Source organism: Balaenoptera musculus, chromosome 6 (assembly GCF_009873245.2).
Source record: "Balaenoptera musculus isolate JJ_BM4_2016_0621 chromosome 6, mBalMus1.pri.v3, whole genome shotgun sequence".
NCBI classification, from domain to species: Eukaryota; Metazoa; Chordata; class Mammalia; order Artiodactyla; family Balaenopteridae; genus Balaenoptera; species Balaenoptera musculus.
In genome coordinates, this window is record NC_045790.1 from 115628975 (window position 1) to 115647795 (window position 18821).

The window sequence follows — 18821 nt, forward strand, 5'->3', positions numbered from 1 at the left end:
AGCGGGGCGCCCACCCTGGCGCGTCCGGGAGGGTCCCGGCCGACCAGGGTGGGGGCCGTTTGCCGCAGTTCCTGGGGCTCTGGTTCACCTCGGGCCTCGCCTCCAACTCGAGCTGGTTCCTGGAGAAGAAGAAGGCGCTGTCCATGTGCAAGTCGGTGGTGGCCCCCGCGGCGGACGGCGGCCTCAACCTCACCTCTACCTTCCTCAGGTGGGCGGCGGACGGCGGCCTCAACCTCACCTCTACTTTCCTCAGGTGGGCGGCGGGGCGCGCTTTTGGGGCCGAGAGCTCCCCGCCCATGGTCGCGGTCTAGGGACAGCCCCCACCCCCGCCTGACCCCTGACCCGAGGGTGACCTGCCCACAGGAAAGACCAGTGTGAGACCCGGACTCTGCTGCTGCGTCCTGCAGGCCCCCCAGGCTGCTACAGCTATACCAGTCCCCGTGAGTGCGGCCCCTCGCCAGACCCCAGGGTCAACTCGGGAGTGACACCTGCTGGTCGGGGACTCTGGGTGACACCCTGCCCAGCAGTACATGGGGGGGTGATGGCTGCTCCGCCAGGGTCGGCCTGGATCTGCCCCGGGATGGAATCTCCCAGCTCTCTGCTGCCCCGTCCTGCTGCCCCCAAGGCTTCCCCCACACCTTCCGCAGCTCTCCGCCCCAGGACCTCGGCCCTCCTCACTCCCTGCCCGGGAACGACCTCCCCACTGGGAATCTCTCCTCCTCCCGAGAGGAGTTTGGCTGCAGAGTCTGTGGCTGTCCCATGAACTCCTGATTTTCTGAGCCTGTGTGTTTGCTGGGCCTCCAGGACTTCTGGTTTGGGGACGCCGGACTGTGCGAGGGCTGTGCTGGCAGGAAGCAGGGGGCTGGGGAGGGGCAGGGAAGGCAGCTAGACAGAGGGTGGAGCGTCCAGGGCCCCCTCCCGCGCCAGCCCGCGGAGGGCGCCCCTCCCCAAGGGTCCCCGACCAACCGGGGCTGTCTCCTGGGCTCCCAGACTGGAGCAGCAATCACGAGGTGTCGGTGGTGGAGACAGACTACGAGGCCTACGCCCTGCTCTACACCGAGAGCTTCCGCGGCCCGGGCCAGGACTTCTGCATGGCCACGCTCTACAGTACGTGCCCCACGCCAGCTCCCACCGCCCGGCCTGAGGCCCGACCCACGGGGCAGCTCGGGGACTCCCCGAGCCTCGGGGGTGGGGGCCGAGCAGGGGTCTCCCGGACGGAGGCCAGCGGCTTCTCCTTCTGCCCCAGGCCGCACCCAGGCCCCCAAAGCTGAGATCAAGGAGAAATTCGCCACCTTCGCCAAGGCCCAGGGCTTCACAGAGGATGGCATTGTCTTCCTGCCACAGACTGGTGAGGGGCCGCTAATCTGACGGGAGGGGATTAAGGTCAGATTAGAGGCAGACACACAGTCTCCTGATTTGGGGGTGGCTGAGGCCTGGGGTTCATCCGGCCGACCGCCCACTGACCGGTACACGGCCCCCAGAGTGTGGGCGGTCTGTCCTCAACACCGTGACCTTGGCCTGCAGCCCCTGGGCCAGGCACAAGAAGGAACTCCTCCAGGAAACACCCCCTCCCCAGGTTCACCACGCACCCACTGTGTGCCAGGCCCCGGGTCGGCCCCCAGGATACATAGGTCCCCAGCCTGGTGGGGGGCAAGCCCTAGAAACAAAACCCGCGGGGTGGGTGTGCCCATGGGGACACAGGGACAAGCGCACTGGGACTCAGCACGGGCTCCCCGAAGCCTCAGCGCCCATGGCCTCCCTGGGGCAGGCAGCCTGCTCTGGGCCCAGGGAGGGACGGGACCCCCTCTTTGTTTGGAGGAGCAGGGCCAGGGGTGGGGGGTGTGTGATGCAGTCAGCAGTTTGAGGGTCAGCCAAGATGCTCTCCAGGGCCGCGGGGGTTGGGGACAGGTGGGGCGGGGGAAGTGGCCCGGCCTGGGGCGCTGACCGCTGTCCCGGGCTTTTCTTGGCAGACAAGTGCATGGAGGAGAACATGTAGGTGAGTGGGGTGCTGGGGGCTGCCTTCATGCAGCAGTGCCCACCCACGCATTCCTTCACTCACTCGTTCACTCGGTGCACGCTCACCACAGCCCCACCCACCATGCGGGGCTGGTCCAGGCCCACGGGGCTGCTCCGAGGAGGGGGCTCCACCGGGTTCCGCGAGGTCGCTGGGGTAGGAGGAGCTGGCGGCTGGGACAGGAACCGGGAGGGGAGGAGAGGGGAGGGGAGGGCAGGGCGGGGAGGCCCCCATCAGGGGCTGGGGCCCTGGGGCGGCCATTCCCCTGTGGCCTGCAGCCAGAAGGGGCCTGGGGGCCCGGGGCCGGGAGTGCGGTGTCTCCACACCGACAGGTCCTGCTCTCTTGGCCAGGTGACCCCAGCCCTCAGGACCTGGCCATGCTGCCCTGCTCAGCCTTTTCCTTCAACACCCCAAGACCCCAGCCCCGGCTCCTGCGCCACTGGCCCTGCCCCCTCGGGCTTTATCCCAGCTCTGAGAATAAACTCCGGAAGCAAGTCAGCAGCCTGGCCTCTGTCTGTCTGTCCTGCAGTCGTTGCCCCCCTGGGCCTGGCTTTGGCAGGCCCCCGGGACCCGACCGCCGCCCTCGTGGGTCTCCCTTCCCCCTCTGTAAAATCTTGGAGGCTGGCTCTGCACGACACCCCCAAGGGGTGAGCAAGGGCCCGCTAGCCTCGCTCCTGGTGGAGTGGAAGACGCGGCCGGGCCAGAAGCCAGGACAGCTTAGGGGAAGTGCCGACGCGTCCCTCACCCGCCCCACTCGGGGCCCTGATCTCACCACAGCCCCTCGAGGCACAGCAGCAGCTGAGCCGCTTCTGGTCAGGTGCCCACAGCCTGCCCCCTGACCCCCGGCCAGGAGAGGCCCGAGGCCCAGGGCAGTTTTTGAAGGCGTGGGATTAGTGCACTCGGGCTGGGCAGAGATACGGGTTTGCGGGGACAAAGAGGAAGGTGGCCGGAGTGTCCGTGCCCCCCTGGACTGGGACAGACTGACTGAGTGGGCTGGAGACAGGCCACCCTCCCATCTCCCATGGCTACCTGAGAGCCCCCAGTCCCCTGGCCTCTGGCCTGGGCCTCAAGGGCACAGCCCTGCCTACTCTCCAGGCCTCTGGCACCAAAGCTGACCCAGAGCCCCGGAGCGTGGTCTCCCCTCTGCAGTCCCTCACCTTTGCTAGCCCCCAGATTCCCGGCCGGCGTGGCCATTCTCAGGCCCCTGTCCTGGGCCCTCCTGGCTCACAATGTGCAGTGCCCACTGCAGCCTGCCCACCAGGCCCCACCCAGGCAGACCTCAGCCAGGCCTTGCCCAGGCACCAAGGGTTGTGAGGCTCAGAGGTGAGGGTGAACTTCTGGGATGCTTCCTGGAGGAGGGGGCCTGAGGCTGTGCCTGGCCAAGGGCTGGGGACCACGTCTCAGAGGGCCTGCCGGGCCTTCACCTCCCCTTGCTTCGGGGCATACGGCCCCTCCCCAGAAGGAAACACCTGGGCTGGCCGGGGTTGGCCGGAGGCCACCGGGCCAAGGTGCTCCAGGGTGCACCCCGATCGTGAGCCCATCACAGTGGGCTCTGTCCCAGCATGCCAGCGCCCCAGGGTGTCTTGGGGGCCTGAAGGCGCAGTGGGAGAGGCCACCCCAACTCTCCTACCCTGCTCCTGAGCCTGTGCGGTCGGCAAGAGACCCCCTCCACCATGCTGCAGATGCTGCGGATTGGCTGGACCCCCGCCCTGCTCGCAGCCTCCCCAGGCCAGGCCCAGGTCCCCGCCCAGGCCAACCTTGACACCAGCCAGGTGTGTCCAGACTTCCCTAGGCCAGACCTGCTCCTCACAGACAGCCTCTTTCTGGCTGCGTTCTACCCAGAGAGGCCGGAGGGCTGGGGCAGCCCAGCCCAGCCCTGCCCATACCCTCTCTGGCCCAAGCTTAGCTCACGTCCGGGGACAGGGGACAGAGCTCGCGTCCGTCTGCGCGTCCAGCTTGGGGTGGCTGTGCTGCGGGGGACAGCAGGCCCCTCAGCCCCGCCTCTGGGCTGTGCTCACTGCCACTCCCCAGGCCTCAGACCGGATGAGTGGCAGCTGCCCCCGCCCCCCGATTCCAGGTCAGGGAGGCTGTGGCACAGGGGCTGCCCCCCAGCTCTCCCCGTCCCCTCCCTGCAGTTCCAGGGCATCTGGTACGTGGTTGGGGCGGTGTCAGATGACCAGGGCTTCCTGGACTCCAAGGACAGCGTGAAGATGCCCGTGGTCTTGGTGACCCCCTTGGCCAACGGCGACCTGGGCCTCAAGTTTGGGTACCCCACGTAAGTGATCCCAGGAGCTCCACCTCGGACTGGCCATAGGCCCGGCCAGCGTGAGGTCAGATGTGAGCCAGTGGGAGCCAGAGGTGTCCCTGACCCGTCAGGGAGCCAGAGCCAGGCCCGACCCTGCGCCAGGCTGCCGGGGCCATTAAAGCAGCAGCTGCAGCTCGCCTGCTCCCCGGAGGGGCCCGCCTGAGGCCTGGGCGTGGAGGAGCAGCGTCCTTGTGCGTGTGTGCGTGTGTGTGTGTGTGTGGTGTGTGTGTGTGTGTGCATGTGTGTCTGCGTGTATGCGCGTGCGTGTGTGCGTGGGTGTGTGCGTGCGCATGCGCGCGTGTGTGTGCATGTGTGTATGTGTGTCTGGAGGAGAGACCGGAAGGCCCCACAGACCCCGCGACCCCTGGCTGTGTCCCCCTGCCCCCCAGGGTGTCTCCTGACCTGTAAGTGAATTATAAAGCACCTGCATGATTAAGCATCGATGTGACGGCGGGGACAGGTGCGCCCTGGGCAGGCTGGACACCACCGCCCACGCGCGGCCGTCAGCAGCACCTAAGTGGCAGCCGTTTGTGTCGTGGTCGGGCAGCGTCCTCAGGGGGCCCAGCGGGGCCGCAGCCGCCTGGCAGGGGCTGCTACACAGGCTGCTGGGGTCCTCCTTCCCAGGCCCGATGGCGGGTGCCAGAAGATGGACGCGACCTTCACCAAGGATGCCGTGGACGGGCATTCAGCGGCGCGGGTGCGGCGGGCAGTGCCGGGAGGGAGACAGAGGGTGGGCAGTGGCAGGGCCGGCTCGGCCAGGGCCGTGAGGAGGGGACGGGGCGTCCTGAGCCAGCGCCCAGCTCAGCAGGCTCTCGCTTCCCCAGCCATGGCCCAGACCAACATCCGGGTGGCTTTCACTGACTACAAGCACTTCGCCGTGTTGTACTCCAAGACGCAGAAGGGGGACGTTAGGAACGTCCGGCTGCAGCTCTACAGTGGGTGGTGGGTGGTGGGTGACCCAGCTTGAGGGGCAGCACTCCTGACGCGCCCCTCAGCCCATCACGGCCTTCTCTGGGGGCCACATGCAAGGTTTGGTCTGTAGTGCCCACGTGCCCTTCCCAGCAAGCTCTGACTCGGTGGCAGGTGGAACCACCATCTCCCAGTGTCTCCTTGGGGTCCCTCCCCGCCCCCTGCTCCCCACTTCCCCCTCCACCTCCCAGCCCTGCCCCTCTGCTCACCGGCCCTCCCTGCTCTCAGCCCGGGCCCCAGAGCTATTTCCTGAAGATGCCCAGAAGATGCAGCAGCTGGCACCCCAAGCGGGCTTGAACCCCAGCGAGGGCGCCCTGCTGCCCAAGTCAGGTGAGCGCTGTTCCCCTGCCGGCTCAGGGCTGCAGGAGCTGAAAGACCCTAGACCCTGACGGGGGGCTGGAGGGGAGCCAGGCCCCAAGGCTCACTCCACTGGCCCTGGACCCAGAACAGGAGGACCAGGAGAGGGTGGGCGGTGCCCTGGCCAGGTGCCCCTCAGGAGGGGGTCACAGGCCGGGAGGCTTGGCTACTCCGGGGAGGGTGTGGAGCCTCCGGCCCGGGGAGGGGGCACTGGGTGTTTCCTCGGGCCCTGCTCTCTTCCACAGACCAGTGTGCCGGCACCCTCGCCTAGGTGAGTGCGTGGGGCTGGCCCGGACCCAGCGCCCTGCTGACCCAGGGAGGCCCCTCCCGGCCAGAGGGCTGCACTCTGGGGGTCCTCTGTCCTGGGGCAGCGGCGGGGAGGGACAGAGTGGGGCCCCGGGGTGGGCTCAGGGAGGGCAGGAGGAGGTGAGAGGACCCCGCCCCTCCCCACAGCTGCTGCCCGGTTGGTTTGCAGTGAGGGACCCAGCCCAGGGGTTGGAGAAGAGGGCCGTGATGCCGGGGCTCCGGGTACCCAGCCCTCCTCAAAGGGCGGCGGCCTCCCTCCACCCCCAGGCCCCAGCACCATAAACAGTCTCGAAAAGCCAGCGCTGTGCTTTTCTTGGGTGGGGGCAGGAATAGGGGGATGGGGCAGAGGAGCCGTGTGGACCGGGGCAGGGGCGCTCTGGGTCCCCCTGAGGCCTGGGACCCGCCCGGATAGGGACAGTGCGGGGCTCAGGCTCCAACCCCGCAGGGCGGCCCCTCCACGGCTGGTTCCGGGGACCCAGAGGGACTGGAGCGGGACCCCTCGCCAGGGCAACCCTGCCCCGCCACCCAGGCAGGCGTTAGGCCTGGGAGGGGCCGAGGCTTGGCTCCACGGGTGGTAGGATCCTCCAGCGGTTGGACAGGGCATCACAGTGTCTTCTCTGGGTCCCCTGCTGACCCCGGGCGCCAGGCCAGGGGTGCTGCCCTCGCTCCGCGGCACAGACCTGCGTGCAGTTGCCAGACAGAGCCATGCCTGACCCACACCCAGCGCGTGCCTGGGTTCCTCGGGCCCTGGGGTCCTCCCAAACCGCAGCCCGAGGGGGGTCTGTGCCGCTTCTCACCCCGGGCGGCCTTCCGGCACCCCTTCTCCCTTGCCCCCGCCCGCAAGGCAGAGCTCTGTCCTGCCGTTGTGTTTATGAGGGAAATAGCGTGGTCCTTCAAGGACTGGTCCTGAAGAATTTGAGGGTAAAATGGCATAATATCTGTCACGTAACTAGTTCAGAAAAAAATCATAGCAGATGTAAATATGGCAAAATGTTGATCATGGTTCCATCTGGGTGACGGTTTGTTATACTATCATTTCTGCTCTTCAGTTGGTTAGACAGTTTTCCTTAGAAACACAGCCCTGTCCTACCAGACGGTGAGGTCACTGGGAAAAAGAGCCCCACATCCCAGGGACCGCAGACAGCCCCTCCATACCTGCACCCAACACCTGGAGGCCCTGCCGCTGCCTCTGCTGCCTGGCCGACCTGCCAGCCTCTGGCCCTCTGCAGACACTCCCCCCTCCCCCCAGCCTGACACCAGTCCCACTATGTGGGAGCAGGTGGGAAGGCCCAGAGATCAGCACCTCCCACCCAAGATGCCACCTGCCAACCAGCAGAGGCATCTGCAGAGAGAGACTGGTGATGAACCATTCATCTAGTCAACTTGCTTTTTTTTTTTTCTGCCCTTGGCCGCTGTGTGGCTTGTGGGATCTCTCTTCCCCAACCAGGGATCAAACCCGGGGCCCCCGGCAGTGCAAGTGCCGAGTCCTAACCACTGGACCGCCAGGGAATTCCCAGTTGATCTATTGATCAACTGATCTATCGGTTGCCATTCAGCTTCCACGCGGAACAAGAGAAGATGTGGTGGAAATTGCCCAAGAGCAGGGATTTAAGGCGGGGCGGGATGGGGGGAAGACTCTCCAGCAGGCTCTCGGCCCCTTCCTTCCCCACTAACTCGTCCCTCCCATGTACCCTGGGAAGGATCTGGAGTGAGGAGATGCAGTTTGCCCTTCACGGCCCATTGGGGGGCAGCCCCCCAGGGCCTCTCTGGACCCAGGAAGGGTCATGCCCCTGGCACCTGCGGATCAGCCCAGTCCTGCATGCCCTGCTCCGGCCACACGGGGGCAGACTTTAGCCAGTTCTCCACCCGGAAGCCCAGGGCTGCGTGTGTAAGATCTGTCAGCTGGCACCCTCCTCTGCTCACAACTGCTCCAGTGGGTCCCATCTCACTGAGAGTAAAGGCCAAAGTCCTTAGGTGGCCAACAAAGGCCCCCCGATCGGCCTTCCTCTGACCCCACCACTATGACTGCAAAGAGCCGGGTCACTGGAAAAAAGATTGTCCCAAGCCTGGGTGCTTCGGGTGCCTTCAGCCCTCGGACCAGCCTTTCCAACGCCCTCCTGACCCCCAGAGATGGGGCTCCGTGGAACCACGGGAGCTCTTCCCAAACCTCCCTCTTTTTTTTTTTTTTTTTTTCTTAAACTGTGTCTTTTCTTTCTTTCCAACCCTCCCTCTTAATCAGCTGAGGTTGGTTACTGATTATTTACATTGACGAGAGGAAGAGACAAGTTTTGTTTGGGCTAAACTGAGGACTGCAGAGCAGGAGACCCAGATTCAAGAAGCACTTGAATTGTGTTCCCCAGGCTACAAAATGGGGGAGGCTTATACAAGCAAAAACTGCAAAGTTACATAAATTGTCAAGAATTAGGATTGGAACTGGCAATAAGGAAGGTGCTTGTAAAGCAAGAATTGGTTGGGCTCCAAAATGCATAGTTACCAGGAGAGATCTTGAGATTATAAGGTTGCTGGTGGCAGCGACTAGCAGATACTATTTTGAGAACAGTTGGTCATGACCTTGAGTCTGATACAGTTTAGAAAATTCAAGTTCCCAGTGATGCAGGAACTGTCTGAAACCACATCCGTAATGGCCACCCGGCTCCAATTTGGATGCCTGAACCACAGTTTAATAACTTGTCAGAACAACAAACATCAAACATGACAAAGGTACATTTCTGCAAGTTTTCAAAACAGATTAGCAGGTACACAGAAAGTCAGCATGACCTTGGCGTCTGGGAAGGGAATCTCATCTTCGAAGGAATGCTGGCATGGGTGTTGCTGGGGAAGGGGCAGCAGGCAGCATTTATCCCTGTATTCAAAGTGGACATTCTAAACAATCAGGTAATGCATTTTTCTCCTCCTCCTCCTTATTTTTTAATGGTTAAAGCAGATATACAGTTTATGTTTGACAGGCCATAAGACAGACTGTTCTAATTAGCATAAAGTTCAAGCCAAAGTATGTATAATCCAGAATAACTTCCCCATACCTTAATATGTGAAAATTTCTTTCATCAACTGTGTCTTCCCAAAGTGCTTGTTTAATTATTTCTGCGTTGAGGGTGCTCTTGCTGTTTTCACTGTTTTAAGACACAAACTTTAGATGGGAAATTCCTGAGAGATCTCTCTCCTACCCCTCCTTGTTACGTGAATGTGACCTCAGTAGGTTTCCAATATGTGCACTCTCCCTTCCACGTGCGACAGGACACCCAGGAAAGGTCCTCCCTGGCATCAAGGGACAAAAGTTGCTGAATCTGTAAAAAACCTGACCGTTGATCAGCAATGCTTTTAGAGAAAGCATGTAAAGATTAATAAACAGAAACCTTATTTAAAATAGAGTCAGGAGGCCACAAGGGGGAGACCTCACCCCCTACTGTGCAGCCTCAATTGCAGACCAACAGGAAGGTTACTACTTACTACCCAGCAGGAGGAAGGAAGATTTTTTCTTCCCGCCCAGCAACAGCCCAGCCAATGAGAGACCAGCACAGTTCAGCCAATGAAAAGCCACCACACTTCCAACTCCCAGTTTCCTCCAATGGACTCTTCGTTTAGAACACCCCCCCCCCCAGTCCCTCTTCTCCTCTATAAAAGAGTTTCCTGTCTTTTGGTCTTCAGATTTGCCTGTGGTTTCCTCTAGATTGCAGGTACTGAATTGTGATTCTTTGTTGTTCCCAAATAAACCCACTTTGCTGGCAAAATAACTGGCTGTTTTATCGTTTTAGGTCAACACGTATAAGATAACCCTCACAAGTCCAGGGATTAAGGACCTGATATCTTTAGAGGTCATTAGTCAGCCTACCACATTCTACCTAGAAACAACTTCCTAGAGCCTGAGCACTGTGCCTGGAGGGACTAACGTTTAAGGCTGTCCCAGGGGCTGGTGACTCCACACTCACATCTCTGGGCCTGATCCTCTAGACTAGAGTCTTGTGTACACAGCAGCTTTCATTCATCTCCATCAGATATACAGCCATATCAAGAACTCATAAGACAAAGGAGAGGCCCCCATGTCCTCTCCAATCCTGACTTAGCCCAATTATCTTGGAAAGGGCATTTCTTTTTTTTTTTTTTTGGCTGCGTCAGGTCTTAGTTGCAGCACGCAGATCTTTCTTTGCAGCGCATGGGCTTCTCTCTAGCTGTGGCGTGCGGGTTTTCTCTCTCTAGTTGAGGCGCACGAGCTCAGTAGTTGTGGCGCATGGGCTTAGTTGCCCCTCAGCATGTGAGATCTTAGTTCCCCAACTAGGGATCGAACCCGCGTCCCCTGCATTGGAAGGCGGATTCTATACCACTGGACCACTGGGGAAGTCCCGGGAAGGGCATTTCTACTCTTCCTAAATGCAGGGGTCATCCATGATCCCTCCCCTCCTCCCCCACACCTCTCTCCAACTCCACTCTGAGCCCTTGGCCCAGTCTTCATCAGCTCTGTCCTGAGGACCTCAGCAGCCCTCTAGTATTCTCCCTGCCCCCCTCATCTCCACTCCCACAGCCCTTCATCCCCTCACCTCATGGCATTCAACATGGGCTTTATACACATAAATCAGAAGTGCCACTCCCCACCCCACCCCCACTTAAACCCTCCAAAGGCTCCCCACTCTGCATTCATTTATTTACATATTTATTGAATATCTCTATGTGACAGCCACTGTTTAGACACTGAGGATACAGTGGCAAATAAAACAGACAGAATGCCCTGCCCTTGTGGACCTCATGGGGAAAATTGGCAATAAACAGGATAAATAACTATATTAGTCACCTACTGCTGAAGACCAGATTACCCCAAAACTCAGTGGCTTAAAACAACAGCATGTATTGTCTCCCAGTTTCTGAGGGTCAAGAATCTGGTCCTGGGTGCTCTGGACCCTCTGGCACAAAATCTCTCGTGAGGCTGCAGTCGAGCCACTGGCTGGAGCTGTGTTCTCATCAGAAGGCTCAGCTGGGAAGGGGTCTGTGTCTCAGCTCTCTCACTGGTTGTTGGCCAGGCCTTGGTCCTTTGCCACAGGACTCCTCATGTCATGGTGAGCAATTCCAGAGAAAGAAAGAAGTGACAGCCCGTCCTCTCTGCCACATTCTATTGGCTAGAAGCTAGTTACTCAATCCAGCCCGCACTCAGGGGAGGGCTACACAAAGGTGCAAACGCAGGAGGCACATGGTTGGGGGCCATCTTAGAGGCTGCTGTCACAACACATAAATCAGAATGTACTTTATATAGTGACAAGCTGGAAAACAAGTAGATGAAAGAGGAGAGAGGACATGAGATGTTGGGCAGGGTGCTGAAATTGGATATAAAACAATAGGGAAGGCCTCACCAAGAAGGTGACTTTTGAGTAAAGACCTGAAGGGAGTGAGTGACTCTGGGGAAAAGGGGTGCCGGGCAGAGACAACAGCGAATGCAGAGGTCCTGAGGCAGGAGCCTCGTGGGAAGGGAGCTGAGGGTTGTCAAATAGGAGAAAGTAGGCAATGAGGCAGGCCTGGCTACAGCCATACTTGAAATACATTAGCACAGCCTACAAACCCACCTGCCGCCCTCCTATGCCTCGGTGCGGGTACCCTGGCCTTCTTCCAAAGCCCTGAGCAGAACTGCTCTGTGTTCACCATGGGGCTTCTGCAGAGGCTGCCCCCTCTGCCTGGTACCCTCTTTCCTGGCATGCTCCATCCCTCTCTTCTTCCAGGTCACAGGCATTTGGCACGACCTGAGGATTGCAAGTTTCGTTTGTTTATTTGTCCATCCCATGAGCTCTCACAAGTTTCAGGAGATCAGAGACCTTGTCTCTTGATCAAGGTGTGCCCAAGGCCCGGGACAACACGAGGCAAAGAAGAGGTGCTGGGTAAACATTGTGGGATGCATGAACGAGCGGCGGAAGCCTGTTGCACCAGTTACCGTACTTTATTCACTTCTGTATTTTGACTTGTTTCAGTTGACGATAGGAAGCTGGGTGCGAGGGGGAGGCCGCAGGGATCAGCGAGGGGGTCAAAGCAGTCTGAGGCCAGAGCAGTGGCCGGCGCGGCCTGCGCCCAGTCAGGGTTTGCGCGAAGCGGGGGAAGCCCGGACTCAGCGGGGACAGCGCAGGGGGTAAGGCTCAAAGAGACCCCCAAGTGTGCGCAGGGTCCCGAGTCCCGGACCGCGCCGCACAGCCCTTGTGCCGGGAAACAGCGCTCAGGACAAGCCAGCCCAGCCCGGGAGCCCCGCCCTGCGCACGAAGCTCCGCCCCCACCGGTGCAGGCACCGTCCCGTGACTAAGCCCCGCCCAGCTAGCCCCGCCCCGCGCAGGCCCCTAGTCACCGCTCGGCTCTGCCCCCCCCCCCACCCCCAGCCCGCCCACTGGCACGGGCCGCGTCCCCGCTCCGGAAGCCTTCCGCCCGCGCAGGCGCCCTAGGTCCCGAAGCGGCCCTAGGTTTCGAGGGGGCCCTCGGTCCCGAGGTGGCCCTGGGTCCGCCGGCTCCCTCCGCCTGCCGAGGTGCCATGGTGCCGCCGCCGCTGTCGCCGCCGCTCTGCACGCTGCCGCCCGGCCCCGGACCCCCGCGCTTCGTGTGTTACTGCGAGGGGGAGGGCAGTGGGACGGGGGAACGCGGCGGCTTCAACCTCTAGTGAGTAGCGGGGTCCGCAGGGCTGCGAGGGGCGCGGGCAGCTCTGCGGGCGGTCCCGCCTGACAGCCCCTCCCCCGCAGTGTGACGGACGCCGCGGAGCTTTGGAGCACCTGCTTCACGCCGGACAGCCTGGCGGCCCTCGTGGGTAACAGGGCTCCTGGGCGGCCGGCAGCCTCCAGCACCCCACGCCTGCAGCGCGGACCACGTGTGGGATCGAAGGGGGCGGCCTGGGATTCCCCGGAAGGGTCAGGACACCCTTCCCACGGCTCTGTAGCTGTAGTCCTAAGATTGGTCCCGGGCGGCTCTGGGTCGGGCAGGTTTGGGGTGTCCCCAGTAGTCCTAGGGTGTCAGGCACCTGGTGACCAGTCCCTGTGCCCTGTAGAAAGCCCGTTTTGGCCTGAGTGCGGCTGAAGACATCACCCCCCGCTTCAGGTGAGCCCCTGAGCAGGGAGGCAGGAGGGATGGGGAGCGGCGAGTGGGTCTGGTCACAGCGCTCAGCCCGCCTCCTTTCCCAGGGCAGCCTGCCAGCAGCAAGCTGTGACTCTCACCCTGCAGGAGGACAGAGCTTCCCTGACCCTTTCAGGGGGGCCCTCGGCGCTGGAATTTGACCTCTCCAAGGTGCCGGGCCCAGAGGCAGCCTCCAGGTTGCAGGCACTGACACTGGGCCTGGCAGAGCGCGTGTGCAGCTTGGAGCAGCGGCTGGCAGGTAGGGTGGGGGGTAGGCATCTCACACCCTCACTGGGGTCCCCCCGCTGGGGCCTCCATTCCTGCTTTCTCCCCAGCTGCTGCAGAGGAGACAGCCACCAGCCCCAGGAAGAGCTCCCGGCAGGTGGGCCCTCTGCTCTTCTTACCGGGTAAGGCCTGTCACCTGTGACTTGGGTAGGGTGACTCAGTTTCCCCAGAACAAGCCTCAAGCTCCAGAGAGAGGATCTGTCTGTGTGGAGAAGGGGTTGTGGCCCTGGGATCCTGCTAGATGCAGGAGCCCCCCCTCCCTCATCCTGTTTTCCCCAGACCCGGATGCTCAGAGAGGTGGCCCTGGACCTGGGGTCAAGAGGCGGTGTCCGGGAGAGTCTCTCATCAACCCTGGCTTCAAGAGGTGCCCACCCACTCCCCCGCCCTCTTGTGCCCAGGGTCCATCCCTGGACCCTGCCCGCCCTTCCACACCCCCATGGTGTCATTCCCTCTTCTCTCCCAGTAAGAAACCAGCTGGTGGTGTAGACTTCGAAGACCCCTGAAGGTGCAGCAAAAAGTGTGACCGTCGGGAGGCTGCTTGCAAGGGGAGGGGCAGCCCCTGGGACCCTCCCGCTGGCACCTGCCCATCCCGCTGCCAGGCAGGAACAAGCCTGCTCCTCCAGCCCCTTCCCCATCAAATAAACATCTTCATCTGGCGGAGGTCACAGAGGTCCCGGCCAGGCTCTGGTTCCTGGGGGCTGGCTCCAGGAGAGGGCTCGGGGATTGCCAGGCCTGCGGTCTGGGCGTGGGGCCGCATCAGGCTCGGCGCTCCATGGTGGAGCTGCCGACTCTCCCGACCCGCCCAGCTGTCCCTGCCTGGCCAGCCCAGGAGCCAAGAAGGCTGTGTGAGGTGGGGCTGGGGCTCTGAGAGGCTAGAACTCTGCTCCTGTCCCTGCGGGCACACACGCCTCCCTGATGCAAACCCCACGTGATGACCAGGGAGACGGGGGTGGCCTGCCTGCCACCTGGGGCAGAGCTGAGGAATGTGGGCCCGCCCTCCGGCCTGGAGACCGGAGTTGCCCAGACGGGGCTCTGCTCCCCACCCTCCCCAGCCATCCTGCCGCCCCGCCCTGGCCTGACTGGTTTGGGAGCCCAATCCAGTCCCGCCATCCCTGAGGAGTGGGGGAATGGGCCGCGCCCCGCCCACTGGGCTCTCTGCCGGTCCTTCCTGGCTGTCATCTGGAGCTGAGCGTCTCACGGTGGGAGTTTGGGGGTGGCAGAATTGCGGGGCCTCTGGTCCTCGTATGTCCGTACACGCTCACTGAGGCAGAGATGCCTTTCTGGGGCTGCAGACGGGCGGGGGAGGCGGGCGCGCTAGCGGGGGCGCACGGCGGGCCGGTAGGCCGCCAGGATCTCCGCGCTGTGTGGACACGTGTAGTTGAACTCCTTCTCCTGCAGGGCGTTGTCCAGGTAGCGGCGGACGCCGCACAGCTCAGCGGGGATGGGCGCCTGGCGGAAGTGCGCGCACACCGTCTGCGGGCGAGGGGCGCGGTCGGGGTCTCCTCGAGGGTCCGCCCCGCCCCGCCCCGCCCCGCCCCGCCCCGCCCCGCCCCGCCTCGCCTTGGCCCGCCCGGCCCGGCGCTCACGTTCACGATGTGCAGCTTGGGCAGCAGCCCGCAGTCGGCCAGCGTGAGCTGGTCGCCGTCCACAAAGCGGCGGCGTGACTCGCGCAGCTGCGGCTCCCGCGCCAGCTCGTGCTCCAGGGGCGCGCGCAGGTAGCTGTCCAGCTTGGCGAGGGCGCGCAGCAGATGCTGGTACAGGGCTGGGGGCGGGGAGCGCGGTGAGGAGCCGGCCGGGGCCGCCACTCCCCCCAGCCTCGCCGCGTCTCCGGACCCTCCTCACCATCGTCCAGCGCGGGCACCGGGTTCTTGATGAAGGCGGAGAATTTGTGAAAGACGTCATTGCCCGCCGCGGTGGACTCCCTGTATCTGGGCGCTAGGCTGGGGAATCTGAGGGTGGAGGGATTTTGGGTCAGACCCTTGCTGCCCCCTGCGAGGCCCCGGGCTCTGTCCTGGGGGTGTCCTGCCTGAGGGCCCCATCTTGCCCCTCCCACTGCACCCGGCCCTCACTCTGGGGGGCTTAGCGTCTCTTCCAGAAACTCCTCAATCTGCAGCGTGTCCGTTTTGGCGTCGCCATCATAGAGCAGGATGGGCAGCTGCGAACCCGGGGCAAAGTCCTTCAGCACATCTGGGGACCTGTGGGCACAAGGCAGGGGGCAAGCGGCTGGCCCGAGGAGGGCCAAAGCCAGCGAGGGGTTCCCGGGACAGGGGTTCCCGGGGCAGGGGCTCACCTGCGGGTGTCCACGGTGGTGAGTGTGAAGGACACGCCCTTGAGAAGCAGGACCATGAAGAGCCTCTGACAAGAAGGGCAGTGGCCCACGCTCTCACCGTCCTCGCTCGCCTGGGTGGGAGGCGTAGAGGGGTGTCGGGGCAGGGGGCACACCCAGGACCCCCGCGGCCTCCCACTGCCAAGAGGTTGGAGCAAGGCCAGGGCTCCAGCTCAGCTGGGCATGGCCTGGACAAGCGGCCGCGAGGGCCCTTCACTCGGTCCCTGGGAGGCGGGGAGGGCTGCAGCACTGCTGAGAGCCTGGAGGCTGGGCCAGGGCACCAGGGTGAGGGGTGCAGAGGCGGGAGCCTGGCTCTGGGGCTTGGCCCCTCATCTTCAGAGCCTGGGCCGAGGCCAGGCCCCTGGGCACCAGGCCCTGCAGGCTGGTCGCAAGGGTGGGGTGGGACAAGTGAGCTGCTTTCGGAGTGATTCACCTTGCTGAACCGGGTACCTCGCTGCCCTGGGCCTCAAGGGTGGGAGGAGGCCAGGCCCTGGCAGCCCCTCACCGGGGTCGGCAGATCGAGGCACGGAGGGCTGCCTGGCACAGCTGCTCTTCTGCTGCACTGACCCCAGCCTCCACCGGGCCTCGGCCACTGCTCCCTGCCAGCTACATCCCCCCCGTCCCCCAGGGGCTTCTCCTTCAGGAGGGCTGGGCTGTGCCGGGGAGTCAAGGCTGGCAGTCAGGGTGAGGCCACCCCAAGCCCTTTGGGAATAGTTCACCGGCGCTACCCCCCTCGCTGCCCCCACCTACGCGGCCTCCAGAGGACAGCCGGAGCCCAGCGCAGGGCAAGGGGTGCGTACCCTGCCGCGGAGACCCACCCTTCCGCCCTTCCCAGACCTCCCCGCAGCCCGGCCAGCCCGGCACCTTGACAAACAGCTGGAGCTTGGCGGTCTCAGCCATGGTGGGGAGCTTCGGACGGCGGCAGGGCCTGGGCGGGGACTTGCGGAGCTCCCTTTAAGGTTCCCTGAGCGCCCCGCCCTCCCCGGCCCGGGGGCCCGCCCAGTGGAGTCACCTAGGAGGTGCACAGGCAGCCAGGGCTCAGTGCCGGCGTGAGGGTGTGGCCGTGGAGAGCTGAGTGCTCGGACCCGGGGCGGGGGCGCCACGGCTGGGGGCGGGGGCGGGGGGGTGGAGGAGGCCAGTGCACTGGCAGGCGGGGAAAGAGGGGTGCCGACCTGGGAGGGGGCAGCTCTGGGTCAGGACCACCCCCACCGTGAGCCCAACAGCCCTCCGTGCAGTGGACACCCCCGCCGCCTGTGAGGGTTCCCAGCCCAGAAAGCCGAGAAGCGGGAGGAGAAATGAACAGCCTGGCCACAGCCTGTTTCCGCATCTGCGGACCAGGGCACTACAAGAGTGATAAGCCGCTTGGGAGGGACGCCCCCTTCCCACCTACTGATCTCCGTTAGATAGAGCCCCCCCACCCAGGGCAGGGCCCACATTCCAAACGTGCCGAAGGGGGACGGGCCGGGCTCAGGTGTCTTTACCCGGCCGACCCCACATCCCTGCCCTCCTTGTGGGCTCAGGGCGGGTTTCTCCCTGCTCTTAACCTTTAGAAGAAAGAACCCTTGGGTTAGAAGCCACAATCTTCTGAGCCACGGGGACCTCGCCCCCCACCCCACCTCCCCACGCTGGACTGGAGGGAGAAGGCCAGAGGAGGCTGGGTGAGTTGGCAGCCTCACAGGTGTGCGCCTGCCGGCCCGCCCCGATAGGGACCACTCACCGAACTTCCCCCACTGGGGCCCAGTGCCTGCGGGGAGGGGGCTTAGGGAGGAGCCATCGTGGTGCAGCGCCACCTGGTGGCAGCCAGTGGGATCTGCACGGCGCCTTCCACTCTAAGCCCAGGGCCTCGTTCCCCTGTCCAGGCCCCCAGCCCGACAGACCCTCTCCGGAAGCAACAGTGGTCCGGGCTCCTGGCAGAGGTCCCCTGAGCCTGGGGCTGGCCTCGACATACTGTGGAGTTGGGGCCTGGGCCTCCGGACCACCTGCCACCACCACGGGGCTGCTCCTCAACAACTGGGGGGGTCACCCCGTTCGCTTCCTGCTTCCCTGCCACACAAACTGCCACCCTGGAGAAGGGCCAAGGCCCCTCCACACCGGTGCCTGTTCACCAGATGTCCTGTGTGTAAAGGCACCCTTACACGTCCGTTAGAAAAATGGTGACACGGACAAATGAACAGGTGGTTCAGAAAAAAGGAAATAAAACACCAACAGAATAAATGACAGTGTGTTTCATTGTACACGTATTCCAAGAACAAATCAGAACAAGATACATACGGTTTGTGGTTACAACGGGCAGAAATGTGGCCACCATATTCTTGGCAACGGTGTGGGGAAACGCACTCTGGGGGCGTCCCTGGTAAACAGCAACTGCCATCGAAACGTCCCCATAAGTACACGAGGGACAAACGGGTGTGCAGTGCCCCAGGGTGTGGCAGAGTCCCGGTGCATCCACAGGAGAGGACGGAGGAGGCGGGTCTCTAGCCTGAGATTTACTGGTGTTACGGGCTGAACTGTGTCCCCTCCAAATTCATATGAAGTCCTCCTCCCCAAGCCCCCACCCCTCAGAATGTGACCATATTTGGAGATGGGGTCTTTACAGAAGTAATCAAGTTAAGATGAGGTCATTACGATGGGCCCTAACCCAACATGACTGTGTCCTTATAAAAAGGGGAGGGACTTCCCTGGTGGTCCAGTGGTTAAGAATCTGCCTTCCAAAAGAGGGGACGCGGGTTTGATCCCTTGTCGGGGAACTGAGATCCCACATGCTGCGGGGCAACTAAGCCTGCGCGCCGCAACTACTAAGCACGCAGGCCGCAACTACTAAGCACGCAGGCCACAACTAGAGAGAAACCACGCACCGCAACGAAGATCCTGAATACCGCAACTAAGACTTGACACAGCCAAAAATAAATAAATGTTTTAAAAATATATATATACATATAAAAAAGGAGATGTGGACACACACACACACACAAACACAGAGAGAGAGCCCTGTGTGGAGGCGGAGGCAGAGATGGGGGTGACGCTTCCAAAGCCAAAGGCCCCAAAGAAAACCACCAGCACCTGGGAGGGCAGGGAGCAGGCCATCCCTCACGGCCTCAGGAGGCTCCAATCTGCCGACACCTCGATCTTGGACTTCTGGCCCCCGGACGGTGAGAGTAAATGTCCGGTGTTTAAGC

The 18821-nt window shown here is 62.6% G+C and overlaps 3 protein-coding genes and 2 long non-coding RNA genes across 14 annotated transcripts; 3 read left to right on the top strand and 2 right to left on the bottom strand.

The window, feature by feature from the left end:
* Positions 1 to 3687: 3687 nt before the first annotated feature.
* LCNL1 (lipocalin like 1) lies at positions 3688 to 6309 on the top strand. The gene is made up of 5 exons (XM_036854206.1): positions 3688 to 3786; positions 4150 to 4289; positions 4944 to 4992; positions 5113 to 5254; positions 5517 to 6309. Exons 1-5 carry the CDS (start codon positions 3688 to 3690, stop codon positions 5675 to 5677), a joined length of 591 nt encoding a protein of 196 aa, XP_036710101.1. The 3' UTR covers positions 5678 to 6309.
* Positions 6310 to 7401: 1092 nt separating this feature from the next.
* Positions 7402 to 11595, bottom strand: LOC118896550. The gene is made up of 3 exons (XR_005020201.1): positions 10756 to 11595; positions 8993 to 9227; positions 7402 to 8814 (listed from the first exon to the last, which is right to left on the bottom strand). It is a non-coding gene; the product is annotated as an uncharacterized LOC118896550 (long non-coding RNA).
* A 729-nt stretch (positions 11596 to 12324) lies between these two features.
* PAXX (PAXX non-homologous end joining factor) lies at positions 12325 to 13984 on the top strand. Of its 8 annotated transcripts, none has more exons than XM_036854460.1 (7): positions 12325 to 12587; positions 12668 to 12728; positions 12970 to 13019; positions 13103 to 13293; positions 13370 to 13441; positions 13599 to 13683; positions 13783 to 13984. In XM_036854460.1, the coding sequence occupies exons 1-7, from the start codon at positions 12463 to 12465 to the stop codon at positions 13820 to 13822; spliced, it is 624 nt and encodes a 207-aa protein (XP_036710355.1). In that variant the 5' UTR covers positions 12325 to 12462; the 3' UTR covers positions 13823 to 13984. The 8 variants fall into 8 exon arrangements, with proteins under 8 accessions (XP_036710355.1, XP_036710359.1, XP_036710354.1 ...); XM_036854464.1 differs by having other exon boundaries at positions 13787 to 13984; XM_036854459.1 differs by having other exon boundaries at positions 13103 to 13441.
* A 155-nt stretch (positions 13985 to 14139) lies between these two features.
* CLIC3 (chloride intracellular channel 3) lies at positions 14140 to 16726 on the bottom strand. 2 transcript variants are annotated; one of them, XM_036854456.1, is made up of 6 exons: positions 16510 to 16720; positions 15610 to 15719; positions 15389 to 15514; positions 15162 to 15268; positions 14906 to 15081; positions 14140 to 14792 (listed from the first exon to the last, which is right to left on the bottom strand). In XM_036854456.1, exons 1-6 carry the CDS (start codon positions 16543 to 16545, stop codon positions 14634 to 14636), a joined length of 714 nt encoding a protein of 237 aa, XP_036710351.1. In that variant the 5' UTR covers positions 16546 to 16720; the 3' UTR covers positions 14140 to 14633. The 2 variants fall into 2 exon arrangements, with proteins under 2 accessions (XP_036710351.1, XP_036710352.1); XM_036854457.1 differs by having other exon boundaries at positions 14906 to 15186; positions 16510 to 16726.
* LOC118896551 lies at positions 15713 to 18251 on the top strand. Of its 2 annotated transcripts, none has more exons than XR_005020203.1 (3): positions 15713 to 16546; positions 17196 to 17323; positions 17505 to 18251. It is a non-coding gene; the product is annotated as an uncharacterized LOC118896551 (long non-coding RNA). The 2 variants fall into 2 exon arrangements; XR_005020202.1 differs by having other exon boundaries at positions 17196 to 17303.
* The last annotated feature ends 570 nt before the right edge of the window (positions 18252 to 18821 follow it).